Raw genomic sequence first — 17,026 nt, 5'->3', positions numbered from 1 at the left:
CTCTGCAGGCTTCAAGAGATGGAGATTCTGTACAAGAAGGAGAAAGAAGAAGCCGACCTCTTACTGGAGCAGCAGAGGCTGGTAGGTGTCCCTGCCATACTCAGGCCAATTTTGAGAGAGATTTCCATCTTATTCCCAGAGTTAGTTTCCCTTTGGCTGTTAGTATGCTGTTTTGGTTTTACATTGTTACCAGACAATGCCTCAGTCTCTCTCTCTCTCTCTCTCTCCAGTTCAACACCGAGTTAGGTTTCTTCAACAGACAGACTAAAAAAAGTCTCAGGTGTTGATCTGTTGTTACTCTGCACACCTCATGCCCCAATTCCAGACCTTTCTGATATTACCTTGCCACTCCCCCGAAGGAGGGTGGAGATGGGTCTTAAAGAGTCACCAAGTACTAACTGGGGGTCCTCCAGAAGAGAGGTGCCTAGATCCGTTTGACTGCCAGGTTTGGTCCCCCGCCCTTCCCTCCGGGATCTCCAGAATGACGGCTGTGGGTGATGCATGCCTTTAATCTCTCTGTCTTTGTCCTGCCCTGCATGGAGTCTGAATCTTTAGCAAAAGAAATGGCCGTGCATGAGGGAGGGAGAATCGGGGGGCTGGCAGATCGAGCCTTTCATCTCCCTCAAACGAGGTGATGAAGAGGGAGCTACAAAGGAAAAAAAATGACTTTCCAACTTCCTAGTCTGTGAAAAGAGCATATAAGATAGTTCTTGACTTACGACCACGATTCAGCCCAAGATTTCCTTTGCCGAGCCACAGTTATTTACTGAGTTTTGGCCCAGTTTACAAACCTTTCCTTGCCACAGTTAAGTGAAACACTGCAGGGCTGTGAAGTGAATCTTAAGAGCCATGGTGGCGCAGTGGTTAGAATGTGGTATTGCAGGCTAACTCTGCCCACTGCTAGCAGTTTGATCCTGACCAGCTTGTCAGCCTGCCATCCTTCCAAGGTCAGTCCAATGAGGACCCAAATTGTTGGAGGGCAAGGTGCTGACTCCACAAATTGCTTAGAGAGGGCTGTAAAAGCACTATGAAGCGGTATATAAGTCTAATGGCTATTGCTATCTGGCTTCCCCATTGGTGTCGCTTGTCAGAAGGTCGCAAAAGGAGAACACATTATCCCAGCACATTGCAACCGTCATAAATACATGCCCAGTTGCCCAGCATCTGAATTTTGGTCACATGACCACGGGGATGCCACAATGGTCATTAGTGCGAAAAATGATCATCAGTCGCTTCGGTGCTGTTGCAACTTTGAATAGTCACTAAATGAATACCGTATTTTTCGGAGTATAAGAAGCACTGGAGTATAAGACGCAGCAAGGTTTTGAAGAGGGAAATTTTTTAAAAAAGGTTTTGCACTCTGCAAACCTCCCAAAAACGGCCCATTTTTCACAAAAACAGGCCCGTTTTTTTTTTTTTTTTTTTTTTCATAAAATGGGCATGGATAGCCCTTAGGAGGCTTGTAGAGTGCTCCAGGGTAGGGGCAAAAACGAGCAAAAAACGGCCTATTTTTTGTCAAAAAAGGGGCATGGATAGCCTTTAGGAAGCTTAAAAAATGATGCTGGGGGATGGGGGGGTAAAAAACAGGCCGTTCTTCACTCATTTCTGCCCTCCCCAGCCCCCAGGAGCTCCCTGAAAGCCTTCTAAAAGCTATGCACGGTTATTTTGGTGAAGGGGCGGAGATTCGGGAGGCAAAAAATGCTGTATTCAGTGTATAAGACACACCCAGATTTTCAGCCTCTTTTTTGAGGGGAAAAAGGTGCGTCTTATACTCCAAAAATGTGGTAATTGTAAGTTGAGTACTACCTGTAGTCTCTTTGGTCATCATTAGAAATTGGTTCTTCCCCAATCCTTTCCCTCCCCCCCCCCTTTGATAAGAATCTAATTATCCTGTTTGCATATTTGAGAATCATGGACCACATCAAAGACCGTCCTTTTCACAAAAATGTGTCTCTAGCTATTTATTTTTAACAACTTAAAAAAAAAACCTATATGCAGTAGTTCCAAAATACCTCAATCAAAGAGTTTCATTCCTAACTTTCTTTCCATGAATGGAATACAATTCATGGCAATGGTCCACTTTTCCTACATCGTCCTTCTTTCAGCAGTATTCAAAGCCGCCCAGGCATCAATTTCTGGCATTTTAGGAATGCTGTGCAGTATGGTCTAGGGCAGGGGTCAGCAACCTTAAATACTCAAAGAGCCACAAAGGTCCTAACCGGAAGCCCCCTGATCAATTCTGGAGCCGACCAGAAGTCTGGTTTCCCCACCATAGAGTCTCCTCCTAGTGCGGCGTCCTTTTTCCTCTATCTGTCCTAACCAAAAGCCCTATCAATTGTGTAGCTGACCAGAAAACCTGCCCCTTGCCATAGAGTCTCCTTTTGAATGTTTGAATGTTTATTTTATTTATATGCCACCCTTTTCCCCCGAAGGGGACTCAGGGCGGCTCACAACTTTTGGCGCACCCTGCTTCCCCCTCCCCCAAACCGGAAGCTCCTCTCGAAATTGCGGTGCTGACTGGCAACAGGGAGCCACAGCAGAGGGATGAAAGAGCCACATGCGGCTCCAGAGCCACAGTTTACTGATCCCTGGTCTAGGGAATAGTTGGTGGGGATATATACTTTCTTAGGTAATTACGTCAATATTATAGACCCCGAGCCCGAATAAGTACACTTCCGATTAAATCTCAGGTGCATGCAGGGCTGGGATTCAACCGGTTTGGATCGGTTCAGGCGAACCAGTTGTTACGATTTTCTGCAGTTCGGATTAGGGTTGCTAACATGGCTGCTGCTTCTTTGTGCTGCGCGCTAAGATGGGGCTTAGAGGAAAGCGGAAGCTCACACCTGCTAAATTGCACAAGAGATGTTGTCTCTCCCAGCAAGTGCAGCAGCGAAGAGAAGCAGCCGCTGCCCCGGAGTGGAGTGGAGCAGGCCCCAAAAGGCTGCTCGGTCGACCCTCGCCACGTGGCAGAAGCGGTGCATGTGTGCACACTGGCATTTTCAGCGAACTGGTTGTTAAGTGGGTTGAATCCTCCCCCACTGAGTGCATGGTAGAATAATACTTGGAACCTCTGGGGTAAATTTATTCAAAGCTTGTTCGGAGTGGTTTTTTTTCTTACCTCTTCACCAACTTTATTAATAATATAGAAGCATTTTACGTGACTGCAATAAAAAAAGCATGAAGTTTGCAACAGGCAGGCAAAACGTATGGGTCGGTTCATAGGCATGAAAGTGAGATGTGGAACGGTGGAAAACCTTAAGATTTCCCTTTCTTTTCCCCCCAAAAGTCTTGGGCATGCTTAAGATGATCTGTAATAACCGAAAGGCATTTCTGCCTTTAAACTAAGGATCACTGGCAAATGGAAAGAACATAGCCAGCCCCTTTTTTTTTGGCTGGCCCCAAAAAATAAAAATAAAGATTTTTGTGACGGCATTTGTATTGTTTTCTTTGTCAGATTTATAACCCACTTTTTCTCCAGGTGGCATGTATAGCATTCTTTACCTCCAACCCTGTGAGACCAGGGGTGTGAGGGTGGGAGTGGGGTGTGAACTGGCCCAGGGAATTTCCATGATTGAGGGTGGATTTCAACTTAGATTTTACTTAACCACTGTTATGACACTATTTCTAACCTTGACGCTAGCGGCTACTTCTGAACTTGGTTTCTCTCTCATTCTCTAACCCTTTTCTGGCTGCTTTTCTAGTCGACTGGACTGTCAATCTGAATCCACGTGCACAGCACTTACTAACCCAGTGTTAACTCCACCTAACCTTGGCTGTCCGTCTGATCATTCTGCAATGACTGTCGGGAATCACTCCTTGCGGAGAGAAGAGTCTCTTTCCCCCCTCTCTAATGAAATAACTTGACGGCTGTAACCAGGCCAAAAAAAAAAAAAAAAGGTTTGGCAGGTTTTGGACACCAATAGCACGAAGTGTTACGTCCACCTCTCTTCAGGTACTTGGTTTTGGCTCTTCTAAGAATTTCATACGGATTGGATTTTGGGGAAGCCTTGGCATATTCTCGGAGAATTAAAAATCCCACGAAATTTAGATATGTCTGGAATTAAAGAAGTCTACCGAAGACCGTTAGGAATAGTTTAAGACGCCAGTTAGACATTCACTCCCTTCCTTTGTTCCTTTTGCTTTTCCTCCCCTCCCTGAATTGTTTTCCCTAATTTTGAGTTGTCCTTTTTTTTTTTTTCTTGTTCAGAATTTTCCTTCTTTTCTCCAAATTTTAATTTTGTTTATTATGGGGCCACCTCTCGATTGTTTTTTTTCCCCAAAGGATGCAGACTCTGATAGTGGGGATGATTCGGACAAGCGGTCTTGTGAGGAGAGCTGGCGGCTGATTACTTCCCTGAGAGAGAAGCTGCCCCCCAGCAAGTTGCAAACCATTGTTAAAAAATGCGGCCTCCCCAGCAGCGGCAAGAAGCGAGAGCCCATCAAAATGTATCAGATCCCTCAGCGACGACGCCTCAGCAAGGACTCCCGGTGGGTGACTGTTTCAGATCTCAAGATCCAGGCCGTGAAGGAGATCTGCTACGAGGTCGCGCTCAATGATTTCCGGCACACCCGGCAGGAGATTGAAGCCCTGGCCATCGTCAAGATGAAAGAACTCTGCACCCTGTACGGGAAGAAGGATCCCAACGAGCGCGACTCATGGCGTGCTGTGGCCCGAGACGTTTGGGACACGGTGGGAGTTGGCGACGAAAAGATCGAGGACCTCCTGCTGAGCGGGAAAGGCATCGCCGACGTGGACGACCTCAAGGTTCACATCGACAAGCTGGAAGACATCCTGCAGGAGGTGAAAAAGCAGAATAACATGAAGGACGAGGAGATCAAAGTCCTGAGGAACAAGATGCTCAAAATGGAGAAGGTGCTGCCGCTCATGAGCTCCCAAGAGCCAAAAGGGCTGCCCGCCACAGCTGCTGCGAAACCGAAAGAGCTCCCCGGCCCAGTCAGAGCAGAAGGAAATGTAAAGGAGGATGGGAAGAGTGGCTCTGACAAAGAGGGCCGGGTTTCCTTGTTAATGGAGGAAGACCCTGCCTTCAGGCGTGGGCGGCTGCGCTGGATGAAGCAGGAACAAACCCGGTTCAAGAACCTGCAGCAGCAAGAGATCACCAAACAGCTCCGCCGGCAGAACACGCCGCACCGTTTCATCCCTCCGGAGAACCGTAAGCCCCGCTTTCCTTTCAAAAGCAACCCGACCCACCGGAACTCCTGGAGCCCGGGCACCCACATCATCATCACCGAAAATGAGGTCATCGAAGTAAGAATCCCCAAGGAGGAAGAGAAGAAGACCGAGGAGATCCAACCCCTGCCTGCTAAAGCCCCCGTGGTCCCCAAAGACCCTCCTCCGCTTTGGAACAAGATCGGGCCGCAGAAATCTCCGGATCAGATCCAGATCAAGAGGCAACCCTTGAAGCTGCAGCCTCAGCCTTGCCCTCTGCAGCCCAACCCCTCCACCCCCGGGCGCTGGAGAAGCCATTCCCTCAACGGCCAGCAGAGGGGTTTCCGGCGCCAGTTGTCAGACTCCTCCGAGTCCTCGCCCTCCCCGGGCGCAAGCCAACCCCAAGACCTGCAATCCTTTCACCAGAGGCGCCACCTTCACCAGCACTGGCAATCTTACAGCCCTCCCAGCAGCCTGGAGAGCCGAGCCAGACCGGCCGATCGGCCGAACCCCTGCAACCAGTTTGTGACTCCTCCACGCATGAGGCGGCAGTTCTCCGCCCCAAACCTGAAAGCCAGCCGAGAAACCACAGTTTGACTCTCCCGTCGGTGGAAGAGAGCTACGCCCATCCTGACAAGGGAGGGGTGGGGAGGGGGGGAAACGTGGGGAGTGTCCGCAAACCATTGACCTCGGGCCTCAAAAGAGGACCTTTGCCGACCGACATTCAGATCACAAGACCGTACATTTTCTACCTATCTGTTAACCGCCTGTGAAACATTTGGTGTTTTCTGTTTTTTTTTCTTTTTAATTGTGAAAATCCCTCACTTTGGCCTTGAGGGAAGGCCTCTGTGTCAATTTGGGAACTGTCAGCATATCATCTTTTTTTAGGGGGGGGGATAATGAACACAAAATGGGGACCTTTTAACCCCCATTTGTGTCGATCTTTGGGCAATCAGCAAGGCTTATCCGGGAAACTTCCCACTTCAAGTTTTGTATTTTATTGGGATTGTATTTCTACGCCTCTCCGTTTTTTCCTTTTTAGACGCCTCGAAAAAGTCACCTCTTAAAAGCTTTTTGAATCGGGGCGGAGGATTAAGACAGGGTAGCTAATTCCTCTAAAGTTTTCAGTTGTGTTATGGGGTGTTTGCGTGTTGTTATATCACCAATCAGAGCAGATTTCGCTGCTTTGGGGTTCAACGGGAAGAGACCCAAGCGGCTGGCCAGGAGTCAGACCTCCAAAAGAACTTTTATGCTGGTTGTGGAGCTCTGGTGGTTTCTTCCGAGGGTCCCACTGGGGGAGGGAGGGAATTGACAGCAGTTTTATCATTTTCATCCAGTTGTGCTCTTAAAGAGCTATTTGCAAAAACAGAGACCTTCACAGTCAGATGAGATGAATGTACATTGCCTACAGGAAGACACGACCCAAGGCAAGCAGAAACTGCTGACAGCACCTATTGGTGTGTATTCCTTTTGGTTTCCTGCTTCCAAACCCCCCCCCCCCTCGAGCATTTGTGTTGAGTTTTTAACCACAGAGCTCCAGCCAGAGATTAGAAAAGCATTAATTTAGTGCATGATTCTCCAACCGGCTAAAACTCCTCCCCCACCTTTTAAAAAAAAGCACAGATACATTAAAAAGTACCTTTGATTTTCCAGCCTCTCTGGAACCAAAGTTTTAGCAGTCAGGGTTTTTTGTGCCCAGTTTCGTAGTTGAAAGCACAATTTTGCTCTACACAAATGGAGCCAAGAGTTTTAGTGCCTGTGAAAAATCGGAATTCTCTCCTGTAGGATAGGATTTAGGGGTTGTTCTGACCGAGGCTTCCCAAGATCATGAAGCCGACTCCTCGTCCCGATAAAACCTCTTTTATTTAGGTTAAAGGGAATTCCTCTCCAGCCAAGTCCCGGCCAACAGTCTTTCAAGAGATTTCACAACTATAGACCTTTATCAGGCTTGGAGAGCTGCCAGGCCGATATCTTCCAAACGCCATGCTGTAGCAGCAATTACTTGGCAAGAAGTCAGGAACGGATTTGCAACCCTAATGAATTGAACTAATTGTCTCCTGCAAACTCCTCTCCCCTTTCACTCCTCTTTATTCCATATGAGAGTGGCCATTCACTGTCCACTTGTGCCTTTATTCCAGAATCAAACCTTGTTCCTTAGCTGTTCCCTTCTGGCAGCTCTGCGCATGCGCACACTGGGAACAGGCTCCAACTGTTCTTCTGCCTCATTGATGTCTGACTCTAAAGGCAGCTGATAACTGGCAGACAGCCCTGGTCCACTCTCTGCCTCCGACACAGAGCCCTCATCCGAGCCTTCCCCAGACTCCAGGACTGGCCCATATTCCTCCCCAACCTCCTCACTGTCCGAGTCTGTTGCCGGCTCTGCTGGCCACTGGCGGGCCACAAGGAGAGTAATAATACCTGGCTGAGACCGATTCTTACAGGTTAATGGAGCGATTCAGGAAAGAACGTGAAGAGAATTAAAAATAAGCAAGCATATGTGTCTCTCTTCTCTCCAATTTTATGCCAGATCCTATCCATCCCTGTTAAAAGGGACTAAGGAGGAGAGCTTGGGCCTCTTAACCTGAGAAGCTGAGATTGGTTGTGAAATTTTGGCAGTGGGAGATCCTTGATCTTTTACCTCTCTTTGCTGCTTTCTAAATTTTATTTCCGTTTCCTTTTTCCCACTCCCTGCATTGCCTCCTTTTCAAGCGATGCTCCCCTGGGGCGATTAATTCGTTGCAGACAGACATTGTCTCTGAGTGATGGATGATTTGCCCCAAAAGAAAATTTAAAACTTTGCTTTTAAAAGTTTTAAAAGTCGTGGTGGAAGGCCAGCCATCTCTAGTTCCTTTGCACTGCAGTGCATAAGCTCATAAATTAGGCCACGTTGATTTTACTCTTAGGGACGTGGTGGCTCAGTGGCTAATATGATGAGCTTGTCGATTAGAAAGGTTGACCCTTCGGCGGTTCGAATCCCTAGCATCGCGTCACAGAGTGAGCTCCCGTGACTTGTCCCAGCTTCTGCCAACCTAGCAGTTTGAAAGCACGTTAAAAAAAATGCAAGTAGAAAAATAGGAACCACCTTTGGTGGGAAGAGAACAGCGTTCTGTGCGCCTTCAGCGTTTAGTCACGCCGGCCACGTGACCACGGAGACGTCTTCGCCCAGCGTTGGCTCTTCGGCTTTGAAACGGAGATGAACACCGCCCCCTAGAGTTGAGAGTGACTAGCACATATGTGCAAGGGGAACCTTTACCTTAATTTTACTCCGACCTCTTCTCTACTGAGGGCCACAGGAGGGAGGGAGCTTCTAGTTGAATGTAGAATCATAGGGCTGGAAGGGACTTCGGAGGTCTTCTAGTCCAACCCACTGCCCAAGGCAGGAGCCTTACAAAAAAAAAAGGACCCTTTTTAAAATGAAAGTGATTGCAATGAAACAAGGGTTGAGTTGGGCAGCAGACAACAAAAGAAGCTATCGCTGCCTTTTAATTTCTCCTTTCATTTTTTTGTTTTGATTAATTGGCCTTAATCAAGGAATCTGTCCGAGTTTGTCAGGGAAAACGCTTGCGTTCCTCAAAATAGATTCCGCCAGATTCTTCTTCGGTCCATTCTGTGCCGCCTTCTCCTTCTGATTGTTAAGCAGTATAGAATATATAGGTAAATATATATATATATAAATATATATTTTAATGCTTAGTTAAGTTAGGTTGCCTTTGAAATAATTTTCGAAGCTTTTGAGCGTGAGCCTTATTCGCAGTTACTGTAAAGGAGGAAATTGTTTCTTCCAGTGATGGAAGTGATGGAATCTGGAAAAGAAACATAACTGTCCATCTGTTGTTTTCAAGTGGTTTTGATGATTTCTTTTTTTAAAAAAACAGGCCTGCATTTTGTGAAAAGCAGATCTGCTTGTGCTTTTTAACAAGTCATTTCAATAAATTGCAAAAACATTCTTATTAATCCTGTTGTGTCACTTGGTTGGGGAGTCAAATGGCAGATTTTTGGAAACCCTCAAAAAAGCTAATTTTGTTGTTTTTTTTAAACCAAAGAGTGTGGAGAACACGGTTAGTTGTTCTTCTCTTAGAAACTGGCATTGAGGGGAATCTGATAAGAAAAGGGGGCATAAGATTCAGGATCCAATAGGATCCTTTCCTAGTTCTTAAATTGTGACTCCTTCTGATGCAGAACCCTTTTTGCCTGGGATGTAACTTTATTTAAACTTTCACGTGCCGGGAAAGGTGTGTGGTTCTCACAAATTCACCACCACCACCACCACCCCCAAAAAATTGGTATTCTTAGTGACCTGGAATGAACTGCAAATCGACGGACACATTGCGAAGACGCGAGTCAATTGAAATGATAACATTCTGGATTGCTGCTTTTTCTGGTATTCATGTAATTTATTGGTCAAGGGATGGCCTTCAGCCAAGATGGCGAATCTGTGGCACGTGGGCCAGAAGTGGCAGGCAGAGCCCTCTCTGTGGGCATGTGCGCCATCGCCAACTGCTCTTCTGGTTTCCAGCATGCACATGTGCGTCAGCCACCTGGTCCCCGCGAGTGCCGGAGCCCCAGAAAACAGCCTGAAAAACGGCTAAAAAACAAACCTTTTTCTGGGCTGTTTTCAGGTCATTTTGGGGGCTTGGGGGGGCATTTTCAGGATGTTTTGGGAGCATTTTAGGTTGCTGTTGAGGTGTTTTCAGGCCATTTGGGGGGCATTTTCATGCCCCCCCAAAACAGCACGAAAACAGCCTGAAAATGGTCTGAAAAATGGCAAAAAAAAGACATGCGCGCACTGGTCAGCTGCTGTTTTTCAGGCCATTTTGAAAATGGCTCGGAGAGAGCTTGAAAATGCACCCCAAACAGCCTAAAAATACCCCGAAAAATGGCCTGAAAATGGACCAAAAAACAGACTGAAAATGGACCAAAAAAAAGGCTGGTCTTCGGGTTTCCAGTATTTCGGCATGTATACGCACACACACTCCGTTTTGGGCACTCGGTGCCGCAAATGTTCCCCATCATGGGCCGTGGGGCATTTTAGTCACACACAAAACAGCCCCTTCAGTTTTTTTTTGTCCAGTTCCTCTATTCAGCTTTATTTGACGTCTCTGTTCCTTGGAAGTGCAAGTAATCCTCGACTTACAACAGCTCATTTAGTGACTGTTCAAAGTTACAACGTCACTGAAAAATATGTGACGTGTGACTGTTTTCCACACTTACGACCTTTGCAGCTTCCCCATGATGATGTGATTGCAATTCAGGTGCTTGGCAACTGGTTCATATTTATGACCGTTGCTGTGTTCACGTGTTCTCCTTTCGCGACCTCCTGACAAGCCAAGCCAATGGGGAAGCCAGATTCACTTAACAACCGGATTTCCGTCTTTTACAACCGCGGCGATTGACGACGGAAATTCTGGGCTCGGTTGCGGTCAATAAGATGAGGACTATCTCTAATCTGAAATAAATCCAGGAACTGAATTTATTTGCCAAAGCAGGAGTCTCCAACCTTGGCGATTTTAAAACTTGTGGGCTCCAACTCCCAGAATCCTCTGGCTAAGGAGCTCTGGGAGTTGAAGTCCACAAGTCTTAAAGAGCTCCATTTCCTGGAGTCTCCGACCTATCACTTTCTTTGTTCCCCCTGAGAAACCAGGCAACTTGCTGGCTTAAACTGTTGACTATTGAATTAAGAAGTCCGTGGATCCTTTCTGTGGATCAAATGTTGCCTTTTGGAAGGTCTCGGGGAAATTGCCTTACCGTTCTTAGTCCTTCCCCTTCTACCACTTGCTTTTTCATACCTTAGATCTGTGATGGTGAACCTGCGTCCCTCTCTGTCACCCTAGCTCAGCTCCACGCACATGTGCATGCGTCTCCTGCCGGCCACTTGGCCCGTTTTTGCTCCCAAGAGGCTGCAGGGAGGCCTACTAGGCCCAAAATGGAGGGGTGGGGGGGGAGTGCACGCACATGTGCAGAGGGGCGGGGCGCAGGGGGTGTCGCATGTGCATTGCATTATGGGTGCTTTCGGCACGTGATGATTTCCTTCCCATCAAGGCTAAAAGAGCCACACAATCAAAACATCCATGAAAATAGTTCTTCAGATTTCCTTATTCTTAATAGTTGGTTTTTCTTGGTTCCCTTGAAATTGTTGGTCCACCGAGTACGTAAGAGTATTGCAGGTAATCCTTGATTTACAACCATTCATTTAGTGACCATCAAATCATCTCCCTTGGTCACCTAATCAAAATTCAGGCGCTTGGCAACTGGCTCAGATTTACGACATGTCTTGAAGTCATGCCGACGTTGTTATTATTTTTTTGCGACCTTCTGACAAGCCAAGTCAATGGGGAAACCAGATTTACTTAACAACTGTTTAACTTCAGTGATTCTCATGTAAGAACGGTGTCAAGAAAAGCCACTGGATTTCCTTGTTTTTCCTTGAAGATGTTTCGCTTCTCCAAGAAGCTTCTTTAGCGCTGATGTGGGTGGTGGGAAATAATGGAGGGATTGGTATTCCTTGCAGACAGCTGGTCGTTTGCATTCTTTTTAGAGGGCTGTTGAGGTTTGTCTGTGTCCTCGGGGTCACCTGAGCTGTGCAAACAGGTGTGGAGCCTTCTTGGAACTCCTGCGTTGTAATTCTGGAGATAGATGATACCGTAGCCTTCCACTTCTGTTGAGAGAGACTGGACATAGATCGGGGGTGAAATCCAGCAAGTTCTGACAGGTTCTGGAGAACCGGTAGCAGAAATTTTGAGTAGTTTGGAGAACCAGCAAAAGCCACCTCTGGCTGACCCCTTGCTGCCTCCGAGTCCCCGCTGATCGGGAGGGAATGTGGATTTTGCAGTATCCTTCCCCTGGAGTGGGGAGGGAATGGGGATTTTGCAATATCCTTTCCCTGGAGTGGGGAGGGAATGGAGATTTTGCAGTATCCTTCCCCTGGAGTGGGGAAGGAATGGGGATTTTGCAGTATCCTTCCCCTGGAAGGGGGATTTTGCAATATCCTTTCCCTGGAGTGGGGAAGGAATGAGGATTTTGCAGTATCCTTTCCCTGGAATGTGGAGGGAATGGAGATTTTGCAGTATCCTTCCCCTGGAGTGGGAAGGGAATGGGAATTTTGCAGTATCCTTCTCCTGGAAGGGGGATTTTGCAGTATCCTTCCCCCAGGAGTGGGAAAGGAATGGAGATTTTGCAGTATCCTTCCCCTGCCACGCCCACCCAGCCACACCATGCCCACCAAGCCATGCCCACAGAAACGGTAGTAAAAAAATTGGAATTTCACCACTGACCTAGATGGCCTCTTTGACCCCTCATTCCAAGAAGGCTCCACACCCATTTACACCACTCAGGTAACTCTTGAGGACACAGACAAACCTCCAAGCGGCCTCAACGACCCTCTGAAAAGGATGCAAATGACCAGCTGTCTGCAAGGAATATCAGTCCTTCCATTTCCCCACCATCCAGCCAGAGCTGAAGTAGCTTCTTAAATGAGAAGCGAAACGTCTTCAAAAAATAATCAAAGTCCAAATTGCCTCTTGAAAAAAAGCACCTTCGGGACAAGCTGTGCTAGCTCTAATTAAATCTTCCCCTCCTGAAAAATCCACCAGAATTCATTTTCAGACAACACTGTTGCCAGATCTTGGGCTGTAAAAGCATTGTGAAGCGGTATATACAGTAAGTCTTAAGCGCTATTGCTGCAAGACCCAGGGTGGCACAGTGGTTAGAATCCAGTATTGCAAGTTAACTCTGCCCACTGCTAGCAGTTCAATCCTGACCAACTGGCTCAAGGTTGACTCAGCCTTCCGTCCTTCCGAGGTGGGTAAAATGAGGACCTAGATTGTTGGGGGAAAGTGGCTGACTCTGTAAACCGCTTAGAGAGGGCTGTAGAGCACTGGGAAGTGGCATATAAGTCTAAAGCCTATTGAGTTGGAGAAGGCTGGATTAAGTTGCACCTGATGCCTGGAGAACAATAATTACAATATCTTTAAAAAAGCCAAAAGATCCTGAAACATCGTCATAATAACAAGTCCGTTCCCAGAGGTAGCCACAGTGATTCAATACAATACAATACAAGAGTTGGAAGGGACCTTGGAGGTCTTCTAGTCCAACCCCTTGCCTAGGCAGAAAACCCTATACCGTTTCAGACAAATGGCTATCCAACATCTTCTTAAAGACTTCCAGTGTTGGAGCATTCACAACTTCTGGAGGCAAATTCTATTCCACTGATTAATTGTTCTAACTGTCAGGAAATTTCTCCTTAGTTTTAGGTTGCTTCTCTCCTTGATTAGTTTCCACCCATTGCTTCTTTTTCTACCCTTGTTCACTCAACAACTGAGGCAAGACAGGTCACAAAATGGGGCAAAGCTCACTCAACCAACGTTCCGCTTAGCAACAGCAATTTTGGGCTCAGTCGCGGTTGTGAGTCAAGGACTGCCTGTATAGCGATGGCATCCTGGGCTATATATCTGTGGGAGAAAGGACTAATCTGAAAAGCTGCTCTAATAAACCAGCCAGCTCTCTCTTACGGCTACACACAAAGTGGTGGCAAACCTTTTTCGCCTTGGGTGCCAAAAGCATGCACCCACCCCATAATTTAATGCCCCCCCTGCACTGTGCCTGCTGTGCATGTACACATGACACCCACCCACCCCTGCTGCCTCACGCACAGCTTTCTTGGAGCCTGGGGTGGATGGAAACGGTCTCCCCCGCCCACCCCAGAGGCCCTCTGGAGGCCAGAAATGGCCCATTTTCTGATTTTCGGGAGGGGGGGGCAGAAGGTCTGTTTTTCTCACTCCCCAGGCTCCAGAGGCTTTCTGGGAGCCTGGGGAGGGTGAAAAACAGCCCAACGCACAAACCTGAATTTTGAGAACAGACTGCTGGGTTGCCTAGTAGCTGGTTTTTCTCCCTCTGGAGACTTCAGGAGGCTTCCCTGAAGCCTCCGGAGGGCAAAAAACAGCCTAACGCGCAAACCGGAAGTTTCGGACTTCCGATTTGCTCATTGGGCTGTTTTTCATCCTCTGGAGGCTTCAGGAAAACCTCCCGAGGGTGAAAAACATCCGAAAATCAAGGCTGAAAATCAGCTGGCTGGCGCACATGCGCACTGGAGCTGACAGGGCAATGCCTCGCATGTCCTCAGAAATGGCTCCATATGCCACCTGTGGCACACATATCAAAGGTTGGCCATCACAGTGCTACACACACTCCAGTGGTGGGTTGCAGGCGGTACGCCCCGGTACAGGCATACTGGAGCCGGCCTGGAGCACTGGCTACCGTTCCAGTATGGTGCTCCAGAGGGTCCTTTCCCACCCAAATCATCATCTTCTTCTAACGACTCCGTAATCCTTTGCGGGGGGTGAGGTGGAGTCAGGGCAACTGAATGAAGCTGTTCAATGGCCGGATGCCCTTCCTGCCGCCAGAGCGGAGTTATATTCAGTAGATATATATTCTCAACGTGCCCAGAGAGAGAAATGTCTGCCCCTACCCAGGATCGAGCTCACAGCCTGCTGATTGTGAGGCGAGAGCTCCACCTCTAGGCCAGTGTTTCTCAACCTTGGCCACTTGAAGATGTCCGGACTTCAACTCCCAGAATTCCCCAGCCAGCGAATGCTGGCTGGGGAATTCTGGGAGTTGAAGTCTGGACATCTTCAAGTGGCCAAGGTTGAGAAACACTGCTCTAGGCCACCGCGCCACTCTCTCTTCCCACCCAAATCCCAGTCTGATTTGTACTCGGGAGAAAGCTGTAAAGCTTAGATTGGCATCCAGCTCACCACGTGCCCTGGATAACGACCGCCCATCTGTTCTGAACGCCGCAAAAAGGATTTCTTTCTCTCAACACGCAGCCAAAAGGAAAAGGCCATTGGTCCTCAACGGCCTTTGTTCGTTGCTACGGCCAAACGTATTTGCCATATTCCCAAATCCCTTTTACCTTTGCTGAACTGGGGAAGAAATGCCCACAGACCTGGTTCATCCCTTACATCCGAAGCCCTTTGCTCTAAAAGGCAGTTAATCTAAACTCCCGGATGCAGCAGTGTCTTCCCTGCCTGTTTCTCCCACCTGGTCTGTTTCTCACATTCTTCTCCCTGGAGTGTTCTCCTTCTGTGTTCCTCCTCTCCCTCTTTTCTCTCTCTCACCCTCCCTCCTCTCTTCCCCCTAACTTTTCCCTTGTCTCCTCCTACACGGTGCCTTCTTCTTGTTCCCCTTCAGGACTACGAAAGCAAACTCCAGGCCTTGCAGAAGCAGGTCGAGACTCGCTCCTTGGCTGCCGAGACTACGGAGGAAGAGGAGGAGGAAGAGGAAGAGGAGGGTGAGTCGAAAACGGAGCCGGGCCGGGAACAGTGGTGGGTTCCCGGAGGTACGGCCCGGTACGGCCATACCAGTGGTAGCCAGGAGCTCATTTGGCCCACCCATATCTGTTTATAATGCGACCGGCCAATTGCGCAGGCGTGCACAGCGAATGGTGCCTGTGCGACCTCCGCCGAGCAGCTGGTGTTGCAGGGCAGTGGCACGCACAGCTTGCGTGCCCGATGAGGACGCCCGGCCCTGTGCGCAGCGTACCGGTTGCGACGGAACCCACCACTGGCCGGGAACCAACGCCTGCAGGAACAGAAGGGGATTTATTTTTTTGCAGCTGGAAACTTTGCAGCTCTTCTTTCCATTTTACGCCTCTTTTTTCCCCAGGATATTCCGCTGATTTCTTTTCCTGCATGACACGGTGGCTGATTTGTCCGAGACTTAGAAATTATTATAATTGCAACCCGAGGGCGTTACTGAATTTGTAAGGTGGAAGTGGTGGCCTCATCTCCCATCTTAGCCCTTATTTGGTAGTTTGGGCAGTTGGGGAAAAAAAACCTAACTCATGTTTTTAAAAGCCAGGGCAGTGTTGGAGAACCTTTTTGGCACCGAGTGCCGAAACGTGAGCGCGCGCATGGGGGGCAGGGGGGGACAGAATGCCAGAAACCAGAAGAGCGGTTCCCAGTGTGCCTGCCACATGTACATGCCGGGAAGCTGAGCTGCTGGTTTTTGGTGCCTGCATGCGCGACGGTCACCTGGTCTTCCAGTTTCTGATGTGCAACCATGCATGAGGACCAGCTGGCCAGCATGCATGCGCATGCCGGAAACCAGAAGCTCTGTTTCCTGGCGTGCACACGCACGCCAGAGCACTGCTTTTCTGATTCCCGGCACTTCTGCGCGGGCAAAGGCCAGCTGGAAGAGCCAACGGGCGACGGCTGGTGTGCCCGGAGAGATGGTTCTGCGTGCCACTTCCACCCACAGGTTCGCCATCAGGGAGCGAGGGGAACAATGTTCGTTTCTAAGAGTTTCAAGAAGTAAAAGCCATCAAAAGCTTAGAAAAGAGACAAGTTCTAAGCCATGTGACCCTTCAAAATGCAGCTAGTTCTTAACCACAGTTCATTTAGTGGCCCTTCAAAGCTACAATGGCGCTGAAAAAAAGTGACTGACAACCGTTTTTCAGGCGACTGCTGTAGCCCCCCCCCCCATGGTCACATGGTCAAAGTCTAAATGCTTGGCAACTGACTCATATTTGTGACGGTTGCAATATCCTGGGATCACATGATCCGCTTTAGCAACCTTCAGACAAGCACAGTCAATGGGGAAGCCAGATTCACTTAACAGCCGTGTTGCTCATTGTGGCAGAAGAGGTCGTAAAGTGGGCGAGACTCACTTAGCAAATGTTTCACTTAGCAACAGAACATTTGGGCTCAGTTGCCATCGTACGTCGAGGACTAGCTGTATCTGGAGAATCAACACTTCAGGAAGTGTAGTGTCAGAATGTCCTACAATGGACATATTTTTGAGCTAATCCTAAGGTGGTGTTTTTCAACCTTAGTAACTTTGAGATATGTGGACTTCAATGCCCAG

General features: G+C 48.3%; 1 protein-coding gene across 4 annotated transcripts in view; it reads left to right on the top strand.

Moving 5' to 3' along the window:
- KIF1B (kinesin family member 1B) overlaps positions 1-17,026 on the top strand; it is a 135,050-nt gene that overhangs the window by 74,337 nt on the left and 43,687 nt on the right. For all 4 annotated transcript variants that reach the window (XM_087701979.1, XM_087701978.1, XM_087701977.1 and 1 more), the window contains 2 exons: positions 9-81; positions 15,353-15,452. In XM_087701979.1, coding sequence (XP_087558105.1) covers positions 9-81; positions 15,353-15,452 — 173 coding nt within the window. The remainder of the gene's footprint in view (positions 1-8; positions 82-15,352; positions 15,453-17,026) is intronic.

The sequence above is a fragment of the Thamnophis sirtalis genome, unplaced genomic scaffold (genome assembly GCF_051295495.1).
Source record: "Thamnophis sirtalis isolate CommonGarterSnake01/CBP01778 unplaced genomic scaffold, rThaSir2_p1.2 scaffold_15, whole genome shotgun sequence".
Taxonomy (NCBI): Eukaryota; Metazoa; Chordata; class Lepidosauria; order Squamata; family Natricidae; genus Thamnophis; species Thamnophis sirtalis.
The sequence above is the reverse complement of the archived record's forward strand: the minus strand, read 5'-3'. Positions and strand labels throughout refer to the sequence as shown.